The sequence below is a fragment of the Oncorhynchus tshawytscha genome, linkage group LG02 (assembly GCF_018296145.1).
Source record: "Oncorhynchus tshawytscha isolate Ot180627B linkage group LG02, Otsh_v2.0, whole genome shotgun sequence".
NCBI classification, from domain to species: domain Eukaryota; kingdom Metazoa; phylum Chordata; class Actinopteri; order Salmoniformes; family Salmonidae; genus Oncorhynchus; species Oncorhynchus tshawytscha.
In genome coordinates, this window is record NC_056430.1 from 46,262,677 (window position 1) to 46,286,420 (window position 23,744).

At 42.1% G+C, this 23,744-nt stretch overlaps 1 protein-coding gene across 11 annotated transcripts in view; it reads right to left on the minus strand.

Annotated features, from left to right (window-relative positions):
* Positions 1 to 12,877, minus strand: part of LOC112244872 (nuclear pore complex protein DDB_G0274915) — a 710,200-nt gene extending 697,323 nt beyond the window's left edge. For 2 of the 11 annotated variants that reach the window (XM_042299634.1, XM_024412717.2), the window contains exons 1-4: positions 12,724 to 12,855; positions 12,377 to 12,409; positions 11,386 to 11,697; positions 11,186 to 11,242 (exon numbers count right to left, since the gene is read on the minus strand). In XM_042299634.1, the coding sequence (XP_042155568.1) occupies positions 11,186 to 11,242; positions 11,386 to 11,697; positions 12,377 to 12,409; positions 12,724 to 12,781 (460 nt within the window). In that variant the 5' untranslated portion in view covers positions 12,782 to 12,855. Of the gene's footprint in view, positions 1 to 11,185; positions 11,243 to 11,385; positions 11,698 to 12,376; positions 12,410 to 12,723 lie in introns of all 11 variants that reach the window. The other 9 variants (XM_042299661.1, XM_042299655.1, XM_042299674.1 and 6 more) reach the window with 7 other exon arrangements.
* Between the last annotated feature and the right edge of the window lie 10,867 nt (positions 12,878 to 23,744).

Below are 23,744 nucleotides of genomic sequence, written 5' to 3' on the forward strand. Positions count from 1 at the left end.
TAGGAGTCTGACAGCTCAGCTGAACTGAGTCTCTCTCTGATGACTGTAGGGCACCCTGTCAGACTAGACTGAGGAAGGTCTGTGAGATCAGAGGAAAATACATTTTCACACTATATCAATGTGTAAAATCTCCAATATTGTCTAAGACTTCTGTTCCCTTCATCAATATCATTGAACCCACAGAGAGACAGTGAATGACATCTCCATATTAAGTTGACTAGCATTTTACTAAACAGATGACAGTGACTGACTAAAATATTGTTATCACATTTCATGTAATGGGTTAAAATAGTTAAAATGGAAAAACTACTGTAAAACTAAAGTGTGTGGACAACTCACTAAATCACCGTTAACAATGATATCACACTAACCTTGAGCTTGGAGAGACCAAACAGCATCTAGCAGTGACAAAAAGTCAAACGAGCATCTTACTCATTCTGAGAGAAAAAAAACATCCTTCAAATGTCTTTGCCTTCTGTTGTCCATTTACATTTATACAGATGCAGTATATTAGTAAAATGGAGACTGTTCATTAGCAATAATAACTCAAATCACACAGTACATAATGACTTACATTCCACAGGCTGATCATGTAATTGTTTTATATACAGTACCATGAATGCACATTTGGACAGCATGGTCAACCAACCAGCAGGTTAGTTTTCTGAGGAGACGAGAGGTGGTTATAATACTGTAGGAGAGGTATCATAGCTATGATAGATAGTGAAGTATGCATGTGTTCTCAGTTCTTAATGTGTAGTTTATAACCAGACATACAGTTCTATATACATAGAGACCAGCCCTCATACAAGTCTGAAAGAAAGTCACCTTCATTGAATGAATAATAACAAGCTGGCCAACACTCAATAGTAATATTCTGATACAGCACATACAATAGCAAACGTCTGGGGCAGTGGAGACAGGCTCCTACAGTAGGTTTTAAAACACAATATCCATGCTGAACAGAACATTCTCTCTCTTTCTCTCAGGGGGTTTCCTGCAACAGTGTTCTGATTCTTTCTCACTATTTCTTTATCTCTTACACATACACGCACACACAGTACACATACAGTACACATACACACGTATGCATGCACACACACACATACACACACACTTCTCACAGATTTACACGCGTAACACCCAACAAATATGCCGCCTCTCTCATAACACTGCACAGGTTGTCTACTAGGGGGACAGAACAGGTGAGGAGACACACACCACTCTCAAACACAACATCACACTGTCACGATGCAGAGGTAACTCATGTATGAGGACTGGAGCATCATGGGAAATAAGCCCACGTTCACACAAGACACTGAGGCCCTTTGCAACCATGTACCTATGTGAGAGTGGATTCTCGGCCCTCACTAACATGAAACTGAATACAGGCACAGACTGTGTGTGGAAAATGATTTAAGACTGAGACTCTCTCCAATTCAACCCAACATTGCAGAGTTATGTACATTCTTTCAAGCACACCCTTCTCATTAACCTGTGGTGAGTTATTCACAATTGTTTGTGAACAAATTAGGTTTTATATGTAAGATGGCTAAATAAAGAGCAAAATTATTGATTATTATTATTACTTGTGCCCTTGTCCATACAAGCTTTTCATCACTTCCACAAGCCAGTTTGTGACAAGAACTCACACTCATTCTTATGTCTAATAATAGTGTGTGTGTGGCACACTCATTCTTATGTATCATGTAGTGTGTGTGTGTGGCAGGCTTACTGTCATGATCGTTATAATAACTGGACCAAAGCGCAGCGTGATCTGGGTTCCAAATATTTTATTTACTAAGTAAACCTCACAACAAAACAAAACAATAAATCTCAAATGAAACGTGAAGCTAACAACAGTTCTAACAGGCAACTATCCATAGTCAAGATCCCACAAAGCACAATGGGGAAATGGCTGCCTAAATAGGATCCCCAATCAGAGACAATGATAAACAGCTCCCTCTGATTGGAAACCATAACAGATCCACAGATCATTATTCACCTAGATAACCCACCCTAGTCACTGTCACGCCCAAACCAACATAGAGAATAAGCAGTTCTCCATGGTCAGGCCGTGACACTTGGTGGCAAAAAACAACAATTGAGAGTGCGCTGACCCTGGTGCTAGAGGGTGTACACAGCTGAAGGTTGAATGTCTGAAGAGGTACGGGACTATAAAAAGTTTGGGAAACACTGCCATAGAGGACCAATACACCTGTTGTAGGACTCACTGTCATGCTGAGGGGCAAAGTAGAACCAGGGCCTTCCTTACTGTTGTAACAAGCTCTGCTATAAAATAACAGCAGTGCCATAAAGTACATTTTTTTAAAGATACAAAACAAATGTGAAGCCTATAGTACCTACTGGAAAGGGTATAGATGTTTGATCACTGATGTGATCTCCCACCAGATATTAAAACATTTTGGGGATTGAAATGTGGTTTTTAGTTTGCGGGTCAGAATGAATAACACTAAAAATGTGCTAAAATGTGCTAAAATCAAAGTGAGTCAGATCATGAAGACCTGAAGCCCTGATAGATTTGTTTAGATAATGACTCATCTGAAGTCACAGCTCACCTCCTTACGCCTCACTGACTGTAGACAACTGATCAGATCACTCTCAGTTACAAGTAATCTACAGAACCACTGTTTGCGAGGTTTGTTTTTTTCTTCCAGATTTGTTCTGTCAAAAATAGCTGACTCTCCTCTCCAACATACAGGTTACAGGTGGTGTCATTACCAGCAGGTCCAGGAATCAAATCAAGTCAAATGTTGTTTTTCACATGCGCCAAATACAACAGTTTTAGACCTTTTTGTGGTCACTTAGAAATGTCCTTGTTTTTGAAAGAAAAACACTTTTGTCCTTTAAAATAACATAAAATTGATCAGAAATAGTGTGTAGACATTATTAATGTTGTAAATTCTTTAGACTAGTTGAATATCTGGAGCATCAGCATTTGTGGGTTTGATTAGTCTCAAAATGACCAGAAACAAATAACTTTCTTCTGAAACTCATCAGTCTATTCTTGTTCTGAGAAATGAAGGCTATTACATGTGAGAAATTTCCAAGAATCTGAAGATCTCGTACAACGCTGTGTACTACTCCCTTCACAGAACAACGCAAACTGGCTCTAACCAGAATAGAAAGAGGAGTGGGAGACCCCAGTGCACAACTGAGCAAGAAGACAAGTACATTAGTGTGTCTAGTTTGAGAAACAGACGCCTCACAAGTCCTCAACTGGGAGCTTCATTAAATAGTACCCTCAAAACACCTAAATGTCTAAATGTCAACATTGAAGAGGCGACTCCTGGATGCTGGCCTTCTAGGCACATTTCCTTGTTTAATGGACAAGTACATTTCTAAGTGACCCCAAACATTTGAACGGTAGTGTAGATGTTCATTCAAATGATGGGTCTACAGTTTCTATAACAATTAGAAGATGTACAAGTGACACATGAAACCTTTTCCTCTAACTACAAGGCAATATAAAAACATAACTGTTGTTACTGACAAATAAGATCAATTAATATTGTTGTGATGCTATTAATTACTAGATTGGCTGATGCTACTCATGTGTCAAAACCCATAAAACCTACGACACAAGGAAAAACATTCCGTTACACCATAGCCTACTGTGCCGGTCAACAGTATGTTCATGTTATATACAGATATTGTTTTTATTGACCATATTAAATTATACTTGTAATTGCGCACACATTGATGTCCGACATGCACCTACCACAGTGCTCTATTGCTTGTGACTGGGATGAATACAGGAGTAGACTTCAGGAGCAGGACAAGACACCCTCTTTTTGACTGATGACTGATATAAGGGTATGTATGTGTAGAGGCCTATGTGGTTTATATGATTATGATGGCAAAATTCTTCTCAACAGTGTCATAAAGTGTGTTTTCTTAGTCCAAGTGACACAGGATGGCCACAATACTAAAGACAATGTCATAAAGTCTATTTCCTATAAGTTATTTAAAATATAATGTAAAAAACATGACTGCAAAGAATTCATTACAACAACAAAGGATTTAAGAAACAAACTTTCCAACGAAAGGAAACTTCTTGGCAGGGAAAAAACGTGTTTGAATAAATGTGGGTTTTGACTCTTAAATATGTGTCATAACCAGCCATAAAATAATGCAATATATGTCACAACAGGTGTACATATATGGGTTATGAAAAGGGTTATGACAAGTTAAATCAGCTGTTATGACATATTATGACATGGTGATGACCGTGGCATAACGTGTTATGATATTGGATACCAAGTAAAGTGTAACTTTACACATTTAATGTATGTTCGGTGAGGGTTTTCACATTTAAAGTATGTTCGGTGAGGGTTTTCACATTTAATGTATGTTTGGTGAGTCATGTTCAATAATATGAGTGGTGCAGTAGTCTAAGGCACTGCATCTCAGTGCTAGAAGCATCACTACAGACCCTGGTTCGATTCCAGGCTGTATAACAACCGGCCGTGATTGGGATTCCCATAAGGTGGTGCATAATTGGCCCAGCGTCTTCCGGGATAGCGTTTGTCTGGGGTAGGCCATCATTGTAAATGACTTGCCTTATAAAATAACGGTTAAATGAAATCAACAACAAAAAATAGGCCACGGCAGTGCAGGTAAGCTGATCTGCAAAATACAACTGCTACCTAGTTGTCAGAATCTGTTCTGAGTAAACCTGATGTTTTTGGAGGAGTTGCTTGAAGTGCATACAGTTGGAATCGCATTCCGTTTGGAGGCTAGAACATACAGTTCTGTTTTTTAAGTAAAAACTGTTAAAAACTCACGTCCTTGGCCAAGGTGGACCACCAGTAATTTGAGATTAATTGTTTGATAAGGCCACCCAAAATAGCAGCAGCCTCTGAAGAAATAATTTCATCATATTCTGATGCACCCAAGAAAGATGAAAAGGTGTCTGCCAAAGCTAAATCAGGTTTGTAAGCCTACAGTATGTGTGTCTTAAAGAGGCAATCTGCAGTTAATACATACATTTTTGTCCCAATTAATTAACTATATCTACCCATTGATTCATCAAGAATATAACTTATAAATGACTCATGACTAGCTTAGTTCAACTGTCGTTCCCAATCAAGACTCCAAATTATAAGCTTGTTTTAATCAAATGTTTGTAAACAAAGTAAATGTAAACAAACTCTATATAGCTTCAAAACATGGTTAAAACCGTAATTTTGATATTGTAGATAATGCAATAGATTAATTCATCATAATGTGATTTTAAATTGTCTGTATTTATCAATTTTGACTACGAAGATAAATATGCTAACACAGTAACATATATTATGTATAGGCATGTAACATAAGCCAGGTGTCCATATGTAAAATATATATTACCTGCTAAGAGACTTATTTACAGTAACTTGAAGAGTGATAATAAAGGACATCATGTGAGAAAGAGGGTATTTATGTGAGACATAGCTACAGAGAGCCAGTGGTGTAGTGTCAGTGTGCCTGCAGAAGACTGTACAACCCATCCAGGGAGACAGGGCAAAGGTAGGAGATGGCAGGACTTAGAAAACTTATCCACAACGACCAGGATGGTGGTGTTGCCCTGTGAGGGAGGAAGAGCAGTCAGGAAGTCCACCGACAGGTGAGACCACGGCCATTGTGGAACGGGTAGGAATTGTAACTTCCCTCTGGGCAGGTGCCTGGGAGCCTTGCACTGGGCGCACACCAAGCAGGAGGAAGCATAAACCCTCACGTCCTTGGCCAAGGTGGACCACCAGTACTTCCCACTAAGGCAATGTACCGTCCGACCGATGCCAGGGTGACCAGAGGAGGGTGACGTGTGGGCCCAATAGATCCACCGGTCGCGGACAGCAGACGGAACGTACACGCGCCCAGCTGGGCACTGGGGGGAGTGGGCTCTATAAGTAACGCCAGCTCGATGTCAGCATCCAGCTTCCACACAACCGGTTCCCCCAGGCAAGAGGCCGGAAGTATGGGAGTGAGATCCATGGACCGCTCCTCTGTGTCATACTTGCCTCGCCGCCCAGATATACTCCAGATTGCGGTGGTCAGTCCAGATGAGAAAAGGGTGTTTAGCCCCCTCAACCTAATGTCTCCATGCCTGCAGAGCCTTGACAACAGCCAACAGCTCCCGGTCCCCCACATCATAGTTTCGCTCTGCCGGGCTGAGCTTCTTTGAAAAGAAAGCACAGGGGCGGAGCTTTGTTGTGCCCGAGTGCTGAGAGAGCATGGCTCCTATCTCAGCCTCGGATGGGTCCACCTACACTATGAACGCCAAAGCGGGATCTGGATGAGCCTATACGGGAGCCGAGGTAAACAGAGCCTTCAGGTGACCAAAAGCACTGTCCGCCTCAGCCGACCACTGCAGGCGCACCGGTACCCCCTTCAGCAGTGAGGTAATGAGAGCTGCTACCTGACCAAAACCCCCGGAAAAACCTCCGGTAGTAGTTGTGAAACCCTAGAAACTGCTGCACTTCTTTACCGTGGTGGGAGTCGGCCAATTACGCACGGCTGAAATGCGGTCACTCCCATCTCCACCCCTGAGGTGGAAATGAGGTACCCTAGGAAGGATACAGACTTTTGGAAGAACAGACATCAGAAAAGGAAAATCTCATCAACAAAGGCCTCAACAAAGGAGTGGAAGACAGATGGGAGCATTCATCAACCCGTACGGCATGACGAGGTACTCGTAGTGCCCTGAGGTGGTACTAAATGCCGTCTTCCACTCGTCCCCCTCCTGGATACGCACCAGGTTGTAAGCACTCCTGAGATCCAATTTTGTGAAGAAGCGCGTGCGATCGTGCATTGACTCGATCGCACTGGCGATGAGAGGCAGTGGGTAGCTATACCGCACTGTGATCTGATTGATCCCTCGATAGTCAATACACGGGCGCAGACCCCCATCATTCTCCTTCACAAAAAATAAACTCTAGGAGGCAGGTGAAGTGGAGGGCCAAATGTATCCCTGCCCCAGGGATTCGTAGACATATGTTTTCATACCCACCTTCTCCTCCAGTGACAGAGGATACACGTGACTCCAGGAGATTTATCACACAATCCCCCCGTCGATGAGGTGGTAATTTAGTCGCCCTCTTCTTATAGAAGGTGAGAGCCAAATCGACATATTCTGAGGGGATGCGCACGGTGGAAACCTGGTCTGGACTTTCCACCCTAGTCACACCGATGGAAACCCCCACATATCTCCCTGAGCACTCTCGTGACAACCCCTTGAGAGCCCTCTGTTGCCACGAAATAGTGGGGTTATGTAAGGCCAACCAGGGTAGGCCCAGCACCATGGGAAATGCAGGAGAATCAATAAGGAAGAGACTGATTCTCTCCTTGTGACCTTCTTGCGTAACCATGTCAAGTGGAGCGGTGGCCTCTCTAATTAGCCCTGACCCTAATGGTTGACTATCTATGGCGTTCATAGGGAAGGGTATATCCACAGGAACAAGGGGAATCCCTAAACTACGAGCAAATTAATGGTCAATAAAATTCCCAGCTGCGCCTGAATCTACAAGCGCCTTATGCTAGGAATGCGGGGAAAACTCAGGAAATGAAATAAACGCATACATGTGAGCAACAGGGGGCTCTGGGTGAGCCTGGTGCTGACTCACCTGGGGTGACATGATAGTGCCCTGCCTGCTGCCTCGACTCCCTGAGGAACCCCCACAGCACCGACCAGCAGTGTGCCCTCTGCGGCCACAGATGGTGCAGGGAATGGCCCCTGCCTCAGACGTTCACCCGTCACTTGACCCTCAGGCGGGTGGTCGAACACTGCCAGAAATTGGCGGGTGAACTCTGCGTAATGGACCAACGGCGTTGGGTGGCCAAATTCTCACGCCCCGAAGGAGCCGGTTAGACGGTTGCCAGGTAGAGCTCCAGCTGAAGTAGAAACCCCTGGCATCCGGCAGCCGGCCTATCATACTCCCTCGGAAGCGCTAGTCAAATCCCGCTGTGACCAGGTGGAAGAGGGGTGGACAGTGGGACCTGTTGTAGAGGGACTGGTAGAGGCACTGGAAAACCTCCCCCTCTCTCCCAACGATCCATCGTCTGCAGCACGCGATCCATGGCTGTGCCCAGACGTTGCAACATGGTCGCGTGCTGCTGAACGCGCTCCTCCACTGCACCTGGGAAGGTGCATGCTGACTCCATTCTTCAGGTGAGTGATTTTTTAAGGGTCTGTGTGTAGCTGGTGCAGAGGAGGTCAGGCGCAGGACAGCAGAGATGAGTAAATAAAAGTAACTTTACCCAAAGTCATCCAACTACAAGAGAATTACCAAGCCCACAATACGGACCACAATACAACAAACAAACATGGGGAACAGAGTGTTAAATAATAAACAGGTAATTGGGCGAGTGAAATCAGGTGTGTAAGACTAAGACAAAACAAATGGAAAATGAAAAGTGGATCAGCTGTGGCTAGAAGGCCAGTGATTGTCGGCCGCTGAACGCCGCCCGAACAAGAAGAGGGACCGACTTCGGCGGAAGTCGTGACAGTAAGGTGGAGTGTAACGTAACCGGGTGGAGGGCTATTTAACAGTCTGATGGCCTTGAGATAGAAGCTGTTTTTCAGTCTCTCGGTCCCACCTTTGAAGCACCTGTACTGACCTTGCCTTCTGGATGATAGCGTGGTGAACAGGCAGTGGCTCAGGTGGTTGTTGTCCTTGATGATATTTTTGGCCTTCCTGTGACATTGAGTACTGTAGGTGCCCTGGAGGGCAGGTAGTTTGCCACCAGTGATGCGTTGGGTAGACCACCCTCCACCCATTGTCAGTGATGCTGAGGAACTTGAAGCTTTCCAGCTGCTCCACTGCAATCCCGTCAAAGTGAAAAGGGGCATACTCCCTCTGCTGTTTCCTGAAGTCCACGATCAGCTCCTTTGTTTTGTCGACATTGAGTGAGAGGTTATTTTTCTGGCACCACACTCCCAGGGTTTCGTCATGTTTGGTAATCAGTCGTACTACTGTTGTGTCGTCTGCAAACTTGATAATTGAGTTGGATTTGTGAGTGGTGTAGTGGAAAATCGGTTCAAATATGACACAACCAAGAACTTTGTGAAAATCAATATAGACTTTTAATATAACAGTATCATAAGCCGGAGCGGTCCGCGGAACACACACTTTTTCAGAGCCCTCGCTCTGAGTTATACACCTACCGTATAAGTCCCTCCCATATGCAAATTAAGTTACATCCCAATCCGTGCTTCCTGCTTGTTCAGCCCAATAACGCCCCCATCTGCTTTCCATTAGATCCTAATGGTGACAAGACCCTTGCTTTGACCCTTCACTCAGCTTAATGCGTTCTCCTGTTTGTGTGTTATCTAGGGTCAGCAGACTATGTGTCTCTTCTGTTTTTAGCATGCTCAGCTATACTAAAAATACTATACATTCCTCTATGCTATAGGCTTGCTTTATCTCTGTAATTAACTCTGTGTGTCTTTTGTATGTGTCTTTCATCTCCTTTAGCTTTAGGGTGCCCAGCTGTTCTGGTCGCCTTCTCTTCATGTGGTTGTCTAAGATCAAACAGACTTGTCTCCTGTGATGTGATTGATGTCTGTAATCCATCAGTTGGTCCTTTGGCTGACCCCCTCCTTAGACAACCTCTGACCTTTGTATGTCCAGCTGCCCTAGGCGTCTATGTGTTGCCCTCTCCCATGGCCCCACTCTGGCTTCCTGTCCTATACAATAGACAATGTACCTTACCAGAATGGCAAATGCATCCTTCTTTTATATAGGACAGTATATTTATCCATATATGTACCTAATTTCTCCCACAGTGGCCAACCAGTAATGAGTGAACAGGGAGGGGGCTGAACACGTACCCTAGTGGGGTCCCTATGTTGAAGAGCAGCGAAGTGGAGGAGATGTTCCCTATCTTCACCACCTCGGGGCGGCCCGTCAGGAAGTCCAGGACCCAGTTGCTTAATGATGAGCTTGGAGGGTACTATGGTGTTGAATTCTGAGCTATAGTCAATGAAATGCATTCTTACATAGGCATTCCTCTTGTCCAGATGGAATAGGGCAAATTTAAGTGGGTCTAGGGTGTCAGGTAAGGTAGAGGTGATATGATCACCTAGCCTCTCCAAGCACTTCATGATGGCAGAAGTGAGTGCTACGGGGCGAGAGTAATTTATTTCAGTTACTTTTGCCTTCTTGGGTCTCAGAACAATGGTTGACATCTTGAAGCAAGACATATTGAGAGCCCAGCTGGCTGTATGGACAGTATATCCCGAGAGATTCATGTTTACATGAAACAGAGTATGTTACAATCCCTGATGTCTCTTTGGAAGAAGATTCTTGCACTGAGGTCATCTACTTTATTATCCAGAGACTGAACATTAGCGAGTAATATACTCGGAGGTGGTGGATGGTGTGCGCGCCACCTGAGTTGGACTAGAAGTCCACTCCGAATACCTCTTCTTCAATGGCATTGTTTTGGATCAGCCTCTGGAAACAGTTCAATTGACCCGGGGGGTACGTACACCACAGGATCCAATTTGAGAAAGTTGTATTCCCGGTAATTTTGCTGGTGAGTTACCGCCGCTCTGATATCGAATAGTTCTGTATGTAATAACACAAAACATTTCCTGGGGTAATAATGTAAGAAATAACTGCCAAGTTGCTTAGTAGCTAGAAGCAGAGCTGCCATATCTGTGGTCGCCATCTCACAATGTTCCTGTCTTTTTCCGTGGTTAAATCAACTAGGTTCATCATTTTAACAATTTTATTCATATTTACAGATGGCATACATGTTCCAGATGGCATTTCTGCCCAAAAAATGCATTTAGATTTTTTTTTAAGTCCATGCCTCTCCTGTGAAGTAGTGATGCCTGACATATGCCTAGTTTCCTGAAACGAGTCACAAATGTGATAGGCTGAAGTTTCAGAAGGACAAGATGTCATCCTTTCCACCCTGCTGTGGTTTGTGTATATTGTGCACTCGTGCACCTGTTTGTAGGTGTGGATACGTGACAGTATACATGTACTGGTTGGTAAACAAACTTTTTCTGATGTTTGTGGTTCCATGGCAGCGAGCTCCGAGAATAAATACTATTATGTAATTTTGGAAAAAACGGTCTCTGTCTATTCTATGCAAATAAGAATCTTGCAAGTGATTTGAATGAATGTACACATATAGGAATTTTGAAATTCCGATGACGAAATATGTGGACTACCTGCTATAGAAGGTGTCTGTATAGTTGTTGGATCACTGATGTGAACTCCCACCAGATCTAAAATCATTTGGGATTGAAATGTGGTATTTAGTTTGTTGGTCAGAATGATTATCGTCATACAAAGAAGATGCTACAATCAAAGTGAGTCAGATCATGAAGACCTGCAGCACTGATAGATTTGTTTTCAGATAATGACTCACGTGCAAAGCTGTACCCATCACTGCGTGGTGAGAGAGAGTTTGGTCCTGAGCTCAATCTGTAGTCACAGCTCACCTCCTTATTCCTCACTGACTGAAGACGACTGATCAGATCACTATGTTTTGGAGTGAATTGACAGAAATGCTGTCCGGATGCTGTGGTGGCTTTCCGATTCTTGATCTTTACTGTGAAGGATGGTTGACTCTCCTCTCCAACATACAGGTAACAGGTGGTGTCAGGACTGACAGATCCAGGAATCAAACAGATGATGTTGAAGTCCTCATCAAATTTTAAGGTAATGTCTGGTTTTGGATCTGTTAGGAAAGGACAGAGACTCCTTTTTGCATCACTCAATTTGAATGTAATGTACAGTGGGGCAAAAAAGTACTTATTTTCCACCATAATTTGCAAATAAATTCATTAAAAATCCTACAATGTGATTTTCTGGATTTTTTTTCATTTTGTCTGTCATAGTTGAAGTGTACCTATGATGAAAATTACAGGCCTCTCTCATCTTTTTAAGTGGGAGAACTTGCACAATTGGTGGCTGACTAAATACTTTTTTTTGTATATGTCATAAGTGACACTCTTACTAAACTAGAAACTGCCATTCTCTTTATATTAACTAACAGCATGTCTTATTTGATATCATCAATATTTATGCGTTCCAATTAATCATGGGTGCTGTGTTTACAACGATTTCCTTTCACTTAATTCTTGCTTGTTAAATTAAATTACATCGAATTGACTATTTTGCTTGCATGTATGGTGTGGGGGATGATGGAGTGTGTCACTTGTCATTTAATTATAAATTAATTTTCAAAATTTAAGTACTCATAGATATTGCAGCACCTGATATACGTTTAAAAAAAATAATAATTCACTGTTGTCTTTTAGATGATAACAATGCATCCACAATTATGTAGTTTGGGTTAACAAGATAAATTTGATTGATTGATGGTATTATTATTTAGTAAAAGTAAAAACGCTCACAAGGACCTTGGGCTTCGATGTATTGGAAGGTGACTGGAAATAACACAATAGGTCATGATCAGGTAAATGTGCCATTCAAAAATAGCATGATAGACAAGAACACTGTAGAAGTTGGTAAAGTATCATATACAACAATGGATCCATTATCAAGCAGTAGTCATTCTGATCTGAACAAAATATAATGATAGAGAAAAATACATCAATAAGATGATCAATGGAATAAGACAATTATTACAGCCATGAGATTCAGAAATATATAAAGAATTCCTGAGGTAAAATATTAAAAGAGGAGAGAGAATCCTGTAGAACTAACAGATGATGGAACTTGGAATGGAGGAATAACTCACCGAAAAGGAGGATGACCAGAAACAGATGACCAGCCATATCAGGGATGAACAACGCCATTTATCAGACATCTACAGACTGTTAGTCTGACTTCACAGAAGATGGTGACTGTGTCAGAGAGGGTTGATTGAATAGAGAAGTTAATGTGGAACTTGTTCACAGGAAAACCACATATAGCAGAAACCAGTCTCATATGGAAAGTGTGGCTAATGTTGCAGAGGAACATTCAGAATAATTTCTCAGTCACTACTTTTGTCTCAGGCTATTTGCCTTTAACAGCTGATATGTTGCATAATTACATGGCTTCAATTACATTTGAGTTTGACAGCTCAGCTGAACTGAGTCTCTCTCTCTCTGATGACTCCAGAACTCACTTTCAGCTTAGGAAGGTCTGTGAGAATAGAATAATTGAGGGGTTGGCATTTTGTTGTTTTTAGAAATTGTATTTGCTAACTAGGGTTAGCACTAGTTATAACTTGCGAAACTACCTTCAACTTAGTTTCCATGATTTCATCTCACTCTGGCTAAGTAGAAAAGGGGCTTAATTGACTAAATCTCATACTATCCTTTAAAGGATCTTGAGTCCATTACCTCATACAGTGACAGTATGGGAAATTAAGGAGATAATATATTCCTCAGTTGCTTCATGTAATAGCTTATGACAACAAACAGTATGATAAAATATCCCAAGAGGAACATGGTAGTCATGGCACAACAGTACGTGGTTTACAACCATTGAAAGAGTATTCTTACCCTGCATTGAGACTGCAGAAGGCTCACTGTATATGGATCTAAACTGTGAACCTGTAGCACTGTACTGACATTGTATTTTGACCTCAGCTGGTGAACTTTGACCTGTTCATCTGAGCAGCTGAGCTCCTGTGAGTGTATGTCTACAGAATGAAGCTAGAGTAAGTTCACTCTTCCAACTATGTAGAAGAAACACTGAGTTACAGAGACAAAAGGAGGATTCAGACAGCTCAGCTTAACTAAACTGAGTCTCTCTCTCTGATGACTGTAGGACACACTGTCAGACTAGGCTGAGGAAAGTCTGTGAGATCGGAGGAAAATAATATTTCACACTACGGCGATGTGTTAAATCTCGAATATTGTCTAAGTCTCATGTTCCCTTCATCAATATCATTGTACCCACAAACATAGAACACTGAGAGACAGTGAATGACATCTCCATATTAAGTTAACTAGCCTTTTACTGAACAGATGACAGTGTCATGACGTTGGGATTTGGGTAAGGTTTATGACCCCACCCCATAAATACCTTTCTCCCTTTCCTCTCTCTTGACTCTACCGAAGGACTCTTGAAAAGCCTTTGTTAAACATAGAGAGTCTGGGAAAATCAAAAGGTGGGGGGAAAGGAACCATATTTCGGTAATCCAACCAGTTGAAAATATGATGATGCCAGATAAGTTGGCGTCTGATACATTATGACTGATGACAGGACGACATAAACTGTATCTTGGAAAGTCTACACATTCTATCAGATTCACATGGAATTGTTGTGCAATTTAAATGTTTAAATAAGCAACTATTTGTGAACAGATTAAATGTAATTTTAGCTTCCAACTGAGAGAATTGGGTTTTCATAAGGTTAAAGCTCTGCTCAGTGGCCCGCTCATGTGAAGAGACATTGGTTATAAACTATGAAATACGCCCTTCTCTCACCTCCTATATAAAGCCCTTGACGAAAATATACCTTTCTGTTCCGAAGACGTGAGGACGACGGTCCCACGTTAAAAGGGCTCAGATGATAACCTAACAGAATATAGCACGAGCTTAAAAGTATGGCAACTTGGTATGAACTTTGAACTCTTATTCACTTCGGAAGTGATACCTCCTAGCCAATTGAGTTAGCCGCAGCCACGGTAAACGTGGGCTAGGAAAGGCCGGACGACGTATCCAGTTTACCACCAGAGACATTCTTCCGAGGACAGGAAGATCTCTGTTGGGCAACACGGCCTTCCATCTACGACCAACCCATTGAAGCGCAGCTCAGAGTAAATATTCCTAGCATTTTCCTTTTCCAAATGGGCTGTTATGTAAAATGTATAGGATTCTGTATTTACAATAGCATGGCTCACGAGGTCCCATTGACACCCAAAACTCTTTGTTCCTTGCCTTCCCTCGCTTTCATTCAAACCTAACCCCCTCTCTTTGTGTAACCAGCCGTCATATCGTTTCTGTCCACAAGGGACGTTTTTCATTTATGACATAATTAGTAATCAATGTACTATCCATTCTGTGTTTAATTTAATTCTGTGTGATTATTTAGCTATTTAATAAATAAATAAACCAAAATGTTGTATTGCTGATTCAACTTGTTCACCAGGGTTTGTGAAGATTCTACTAAGAATTCTATGATGTTCATATTAGACTGAATAAGGTGACGATTGATAATTGAATGCTACTGATGTGTCACGACTTCCTCGGAAATCAGTCCCTCTCCTTGTTCGGGCGGTGTTCGGCGGTCAACGTCACCGGCCTTCTAGCCATCGCTGTCGTGGAAATTTCCTCTATTTACCAAATCATGGGAGCAAACCACACACACAAGTCAGAGTTAGTTATCAAAGTCCATCTTTAATTATATCAGCTCTATCACAATCCGGTGACTCTCAGGTAATTCAGTGTCTCTCAATGAGAGCCCCTTCCACATTGCAATAGCCTTTTGACTTTCAACAGTTCAGTATCTCTAATGAAAAGTTGAGAGTCCCCCCACAACGGCAAAATGGGATCCTTTATAGCAAAGATACACAGGATAAAACAGCATCGGCATAATTCATTGTTCAGCTTTGTCTCCTCTCTCAAACTCAGAACCATAAACCAATCCTCCATATCAACAGGCATATATCAAATTGTCATTTAGATACAACAAATTCTAAATACAACCAATCCTGGACAAACTCATGGAGACACACTGAACTGGCACACAGACATTGTGGAGTCAAGAGATATGTTTACACATGATGATACTTTGACCTCTCCCCTCTCTGCGGCCCCTGCAACTTAGTCTTGACATAGAACAGATACTGCAAACCCTGCCACAGTATTATACAAAAATAACATTCTCAATGAGAAGTAATTTACACACATTTGATGAATATAAAACATCTTACATATGTTACCAACAAATTCTGAATCTTCCACGACATCGCCGATCCACTTTTCATTTTCCATTTGTTTTGTCTTTGTCTTACACACCTGGTTTCAATTCCCCAATTACCTGTTCACTATTTAACCCTCTGTTCCCCCATGTTTGTTTGTGAGTGTTTATCTGTTCATGTATGCGCACGTGAGGCTGGTTACGTTGGGTTATGTTAAACCATTATTTGTATTTCGTGTTAGTTAGTGCCGTCTGCTTTTGGGTCGCCAAATAAAAAGCTACTAACTATCTGTTTTGCTACTAACTATCTGCTCTTCTGTACCTGACTTCCTACAGCCCTTCACGCACACCATTACATGATGTAAAGATTACTAGGTCTTTAAAAACATCTTAAGACTAGGGGGCACTATTTTCACGTCTGGATGGAAAGTGTGCCCAATATGAACTGCCTTCTACTTAGGTCCAGAAGCTAGGATATGCATATAATTGGTAAATGTGGATAGAAAACACTCTAACGTTTCCAAAACTGTTAGAATTATGTCTGTGCGTAAAACAGAACTTATTTGGCAGGCGAAACCCCGAGGACAAACAATCCAGGAAATATTTTTTTGAGGTCACTCTCTTTTCAATTGCTTTTCTATGTGGATCTAGATTTCTAAGGCACTTGCTTGCAGTTTCTATCACTTCCACTAGATGTCAACAGTCTTTAGAAATTGGTTGATGTTTTTCCTTTGAGTAATGAAGAAGTATGGCTGTTCAGAACGAGGGTAGAGTCTAGTGTTCTGTTGTGGTTGTGGCGCACGACCTGAAAGCTCGCTCCACTTTGTTTTCGTCCTGTATTGAACACAGTTTATCCCATCTTAAATTTGATCGATTATTTATGTTAACTTCTTGATGCACCCATCCCATTAGCGGGATCATTTTCGTCAACATCCGCTGAATTGCAGAGCGCCAAATTCAAATTAAATTACTAAAAATATTTAATTTTCATGAAATCACAAGTGCAATATAGTAAAACACAGCTTGTTGTTAATCCACCTGGCGTGTCAGATTTCAAAAAAGCTTTTTGAAATAATCAAAAGCATACCAAGCGTTTATGTAAGGACATCTCTCTCAGCAGACAAAACACAACAAACAGCTAGCAACCAAGTAGATTGGTCATGAAAGTCAGAAAAGCAATAAAATGAATCGCTTACCTTTGATGATCTTCAGTTACACAATAACTCCCAGTTACACAATAAATGTTCCTTTTGTTCCATAAAGATTATTTTTATATCTAAAATATCTCCATTTGGTTGGCGCGTTATGTTCAGAAATCCACAGGCTCGAGCGGTCAAGACCGGGCAGACGGAAATTCCAAATAGTATCCGTAAAGTTCGTAGAAACATGTCAAATGTTTATTATAATCAATCCTCAGGTTGTTTTTACAATATATAACCGATAATATTTCAACCGGACTGTAGCTTCTTCAATAGGAGAGAGAGAGAAAATGTCTGCTCCAAGCTGTTGCACATGCAAAACGCTGCTGGCACCCAGCCATCCATTGACGCATTGTGATCTTTCTCGCTCATTTTTCAAAATAAAAGCTAAAGACTGTTCAAACCATGGGGAAGCCATAGGGAAAGGAATCTGGTTGATATGGTGCAAAGGCAGGCTATGGAACAGAGAGCTTTCAGGAAAAACAACACTTCCAGGTTGGATTTTCCTCAGGTTTTCGCATGTAATATCAGTTCTGTTTTACTCACAGACAATATTTTGACCGTTTTGGAAACTTTAGAGTGTTTTCTATCCTAATCTGACAATTACATGCCTATTCTAGATTCTGGGCATGAGAAATAGGCAGTTTCATTTGGGTACGTTTTTCATCCAAACATCAAAATACTGCCCCCTACATTCAACAGGGTAAAAAATCCCTAAAGTTGGATTAGGAAAGTTGTTTGAAATGTTTGGACAGCATTTACAGGTAAATTATTACATACTTTGTAGTCATGTTGCGTGAGTTGGAACCGGTGTATTTTCTGAATGAAACGTGCCAAATAAATTGACCTTTTGGGGATAGAACAACAATTTATCGAACAAAAGGACCATTTGTGATGTTTAATGGACATATTGGAGTGCCAACAGAAGAAGATTTTCAAAGGTAAGGCATGAATTATATCGTTATTTCTGACTTTTGTGTCACGCCTGGCGGGTTGAATTATGATTTTCATGTGTTGGTATGCTGGGCGCTGTCCTCAGATAATAGCATGGTTTGCTTTCGCTGTAAAGCCTTTTTGAAATCTGACACTGTGGCTGGATTAACTAGAAGTTCATCTTTAAACCTATTGTTAACACTTGTATGATTTATTAATTGTTATTATGAGTATTTCTGTTTTTGAATTTGGCGCACTGCTATTTTACTGGGTGTTGTCAAATCAATCCCGTTAACGGGATTGGCGCGCAAAGGGATCACTAAGAAGTTAAGAGTGTATTCAGAAGATAACAGCTCTATAAACATTCTTTCGTGGTGCCCCGACTTTCTAGCTAATTACATTTACATGATTAGTTTAATCAGGTAATATTAATTACAGAGAAATGATTCTGTAGAATAGCATGTCATATCACTTAATCCGTCATAGCCAAAAATAGGATATCTTCCCCTCTGTACAGAGACTCAGGTCTCACTCTAACCCAATTGTGTGTGTGTGTATGTGTGTGTGTGTGTGTGTGTGTGTGTGTGTGCGTGCGTGCGTACGTGTGTGTGTGAGAGAGAACGTGCACGTGTGTGTATGTGAGAGAGTCTCAAAATAGATTTCGCACACTGTAACATGAGCTCATCTAAATGAGAATGGAATCATTTTCGCAGTCCTTTCCTTTGGCCTGTGTCTCAAGGTTTCTTAGGCCAGACTATCCTTTGTGAGAACCACAGACAGGGAAGTCTCTGCAGAGTGGAGTCTCTGTACAGAGGGGAATACATCCTATTTTTGCAGCTCACTAAAGTATCAAAGATATTATTTTCTGCAGCACAGCGGATAGAAACTTGCAATTGTGAGTGAGGACTATCACTACCTTTGTTAAAGTGGAGGTTTGGAGTGACTCCGTCATTGCAGATGCATTGTCCAGCCAGTCTCTGTGTTGTGTGTTTTGTTTGTTGTCATCTTCAATGCTGTTGTCCTGGTGTACCCAGATGTGGTGAGATATGTGACAGTTGAGTGCTTTCTGATAATGTTTTTTCTTGTAATGTACAAAACAGAGGAAAGTCACATAAGTCACTCCAAACACTATCCTTTGGCCAGTTAAAACATTTAAATAAAACAATTGTTTTTATGCTCAATATGTTTTGTTATTGTCAAAATTCTGAACACACATAGACACACTCCATAGATGTTTCGGTCTCTCTGTTTCTCTCTCTCTCTATATATATATATATATATATATATATATATATATATAGTATGTGTGTGTGTGTGTATATATATATGTGTGTATATGTGTATACAATATGAACGAGGCACAGGCCACCTTGTTGAGAAGGACAAAACGAGTCACTAGGTTTGGATTTGGGTTAGCACAGACTGCTGAAAGAGAAGAAGAAAGGGGAGATGAAGAAGATGAGGAGGAGGAAGGAGGGAGTCAATGAGCAGGAGAGACGGCTGTAAAGGTATGGCAGGAAATCTCATGGGTGTCCATGGATGGCATCAAACATATAAAATCTATAGCCTCCTGGCACCATTTCCTCAGAGTCTCTCCAGCAGATTCTATGTACAACACAGTCTTCTACAGTTTATAAGCACACCAGGTTTTGGGATCAACTCCTTATTGCATGACATGGATGTACAATGTCCAATGGCCATGTCTCTCAGCTGTTTCCCTGGTTGTACACCATGTTGTGTGAGCACCAATGATCTAAAGCACCATTAGAAGTATCCCTGCAACAGGGGAGGAGGAGGTGCATAGGCGCATATCACACTGAGAAACACATTATAACAACGGAATCTGATTGGTGTATGTTCTGAATAGACCATTCTGATTGGTACTCATGCTGCTTTAATACATCTAAACACTTTTTGATTGGTGCCCTTGAATCATGACTGGATTCAAAGTGGCATTATTAGTTCTGACATCTGCATAGATTGGAGTTCTGACTGCATCTGGTTCAACTGAGGTAACAGGAGAGATACACAGATGGCAGCCCTAAGCCCAAAGTCCCTGCGACACCCCCAGTACAGGGCCCTGCCCATAAGGCCATGCCAGACTGCACATTAACGGCACAAGGAAACCTTCAGTAGTCGAGGCAAGGCCCGTGGCTGCCCATTGGTCAGATAAGATCAAATCAAATCAAATTTATTTATATAGCCCTTCGTACATCAGCTGATATCTCAAAGTGCTGTACAGAAACCCAGCCTAAAACCCCAAACAGCAAGCAATGCAGGTGTAGAAGCACGGTGGCTAGGAAAAACTCCCTAGAAAGGCCAAAACCTAGGAAGAAACCTAGAGAGGAACCAGGCTATGTGGGGTGGCCAGTCCTCTTCTGGCTGTGCCGGGTGGAGATTATAACAGAACATGGCCAAGATGTTCAAATGTTCATAAATGACCAGCATGGTCGAATAATAATAAGGCAGAACAGTTGAAACTGGAGCAGCAGCACAGTCAGGTGGAAGTTGAAACTGGAACAGCAGCATGGCCAGGTGGACTGGGGACAGCAAAGAGTCATCATGTCAAGTAGACCTGGGGCATGGTCCTAGGGCTCAGGTCAGTTGAAACTGGAACAGCAGCATGGCCAGGTGGACTGGGGACAGCAAGGAGTCATCATGTCAGGTAGTCCTGGGGCATGGTCCTAGGGCTCAGGTCCTCCGAGAGAGAGAAAGAAAGAGAGAAAGAGAGAATTAGAGAACGCAACACTTAGATTCACACAGGACACCGAATAGGACAGGAGAAGTACTCCAGATATAACAAACTGACCCCCCCCGACACATAAACTACTGCAGCATAAATACTGGAGGCTGAGACAGGAGGGGTCAGGAGACACTGTGGCCCCATCCGAGGACCCCCGGACAGGGACAAACAGGAAGGATATAACCCCACCCACTTTGCCAAAGCACAGCCCCCACACCCACACCACACCATAATAGTTCTAGTGGCTGTTTTATTCAGATAAGAGCTCTTCCTTGTTATGATTCACTTTGCACAAAGCACTCATAGCCATGGTCTAGCACTGCAAATGAAACACACTCAACAGATAAAAGTAAATAAAAATAAGTAGCACAACTTCACTTTTAGACATACAGCAAAGGAACTTCCTCTGAAGTAGGTTAGCTGTTAATGCAAATGTGAACTAAAGCTGTAACTGTATGGCACTTCATTAAATATGTGGAAAGAGAGCAGGCCATCTCTGACAAAGAGAAAACAACAAAACACAACATCGTAAAAGAAGCACTGTGAAGCTGCTGTGTTTGACTGTCAGTAGGGTGGAGCCTGGCAGGCAGGGGAGCCAATCACAGCCAGCCGGGGGTCAGCAGGGTGGGGCAAATCAGGTAAACAGGGAAGAGGCAGTCAGGTGAACCAATCAGAGAAAGGACTGTTGATACAAAGGAACTAATCAGGTGAAAAGCTCAGGTAAACAAAGCAGGCGGAGACAGGAGAGTGGACCAATTAGATGCAGGTTGGTGAGTACGGGGGAGCAAGCCAGGACTGGGTTCAGTACATTTTTTTGTTCTGGAACATTCCATTGAACAGAAACAGTGCTGTACTGAATGACTGCTGTCAGCCTGGCCACTGCCCATTAAATACATCACTCATTGCTTCAAGCCACACCCACCCAAACGGGAGGAAACGTACCTAGAAGTCTGTTCAAGAACGTACAAGAATGTTTTGGGGAAACGTTTTATTCAGTACAAACCGTTCCGCAACGTAGCAAATGTTCAAGGGAACTGAACGCACCTCATGTAAACAGGGAAGAGCCCATCGTTAGATCTTAGCCAGGTGGGTGAAGAGTGGAGCTAGTCTTATGAGAGTGGGTGGGGCTCTGTAGGGACGTCAGGTGACAGACAGGTTAGCTGAGCATCTTGACAACTATACCAGAGTGGCTGTGTGAGTTTGGCTGTGTGAGCAGAACCACGGAGCTGAGACCAGACAGCTCAGATATCTGTCTGTCTGAGTGGGGCCCAGTCTGTCCAACCCAGTCTAACTTCACAACACCTATGTGTCTGCAGGAAGACTCCTCCTCCCCAGAGTCACTCTTTTAGAGCTGTAGCTTCCCCTCTTCACATGATGGCTCTTCAGTCACCTGTAAAAACACACACAATAGTACAGTCAGCACTACGGTCGTTACTGTCCACTTACAGTGATCGTCGACTGAACACTAACCAGTAACTCACAGTGCTTTATTCTACATCTATAAATGTATCCTGATTGGAACATTCCTGGAATCAGGAAAGAATAAGCATTTCTCAAAAACTTGGGAATTTTGCAACCCTAAAGAGGACTCTCCAAATAAAGTTAGACTGAATCTAGAAGTGGGTTGAACCTCAACTATCAGTCTCCTCATCTGGCCCTCCCACCTGCTTCATCCCTCCTCTTCCTCCTCCTCCTCTGTATCCTCATCCCCAGTAGAAAATAAAATAAAGGCCCATTGAAGTGTGGATTGTATGGTGATAACAAAAGGTTGGTAGGTAGTCAATGTACTTCAGCATCATGGAATGGCTGTGCTCCTCCAATAGTAACTGAATCATCGATGAGGGAGGGAGGGTTACTTATCAGTCAGAAAAACATGTTTTACCACAGCACACTCCTAACACAGAGAGAGAACAGAAGAGAAAAAAAGGAAGAGAAAGAGAAAAGGCAGGAAGTGGTTTCAAAACATTTCACCCCTCAGAGCAACGTCAGAGCTTTGGTTGTCATGGACACGATTACGCCCAAATGCCCTCCTCGTCATCCTATCGGTGACAGTGTTATATGGCCGGCAGAGAAGGTCACCGGAAGTGAAGAGAGTAGAAAGAAGTCAAAGGATATGTATTAGTCAACGAGGGGATTTGCATTCTATGGAAAATAATGAATGGCGTGGAATGTGTGTTCCTCGACGCACCGGCTATAGCTCCGTAGTGATCCCGTACAAAAAATGATAACAGCTTAAAACTGCAGTAAAAGCGCAGTAACTGCAGTCGACTGTGGTATTTTGGACTTATTGCAGAATAACTGCAGTTGAACAGCAGTTATACTGCGCTGGTAAATGCAGTTAAACTGCAAAATTACTGCAGTAAAAAAAAATGTTATTTTGGACGGAGTATTTGCAGCATACTGCATTTATACAGCACTCTAACTGCAGTTATACTGCACACTAACTGCAGTTATACTGTAGTGTACTGCAGTTATACTGCTCTCTCACTGCAATATTTTTTTCATAAGGGTGAATTACCATGAATTTAAAAAAAATACAGAACTGTCTCAATAGCCAATTATTGCAGGATGTCCAAGGATATGCAGTAACACATTTGCCACTGGAAACATCCACTGAAGTAGTTAACAAGTTTACTAGATAGATACAGTAGTTGCCTTGGTAACCAAACAAACAGACTTGCTAGTTTAGCTAACCAAACCATAAATCCACGCTTGCTATTGTGAAAATCAAATTCCACAATGCAAATAATGCTTTCAAAACGTATAACATTTAAGTGAAAATGCCCAAGAAGCCGGTGTTTGAAGGATATATTGGCATGGGTGTTGTTAAGCCCGAGACCAATGTTACCAACATATTCAAATTATGATTGACATGTTTTGATAAAAAAGTAATTCTGATTAATTTATTCATACTATTTCATCCTTCCACACGATATAGTCCTGAAACAAATCTAAGGTTGCTATCCCAGCCGGTTGGTCGTTCGTTCTATTGGTTCGGTTGCCAGAGACACGACCAAGTCATTCAGTCTT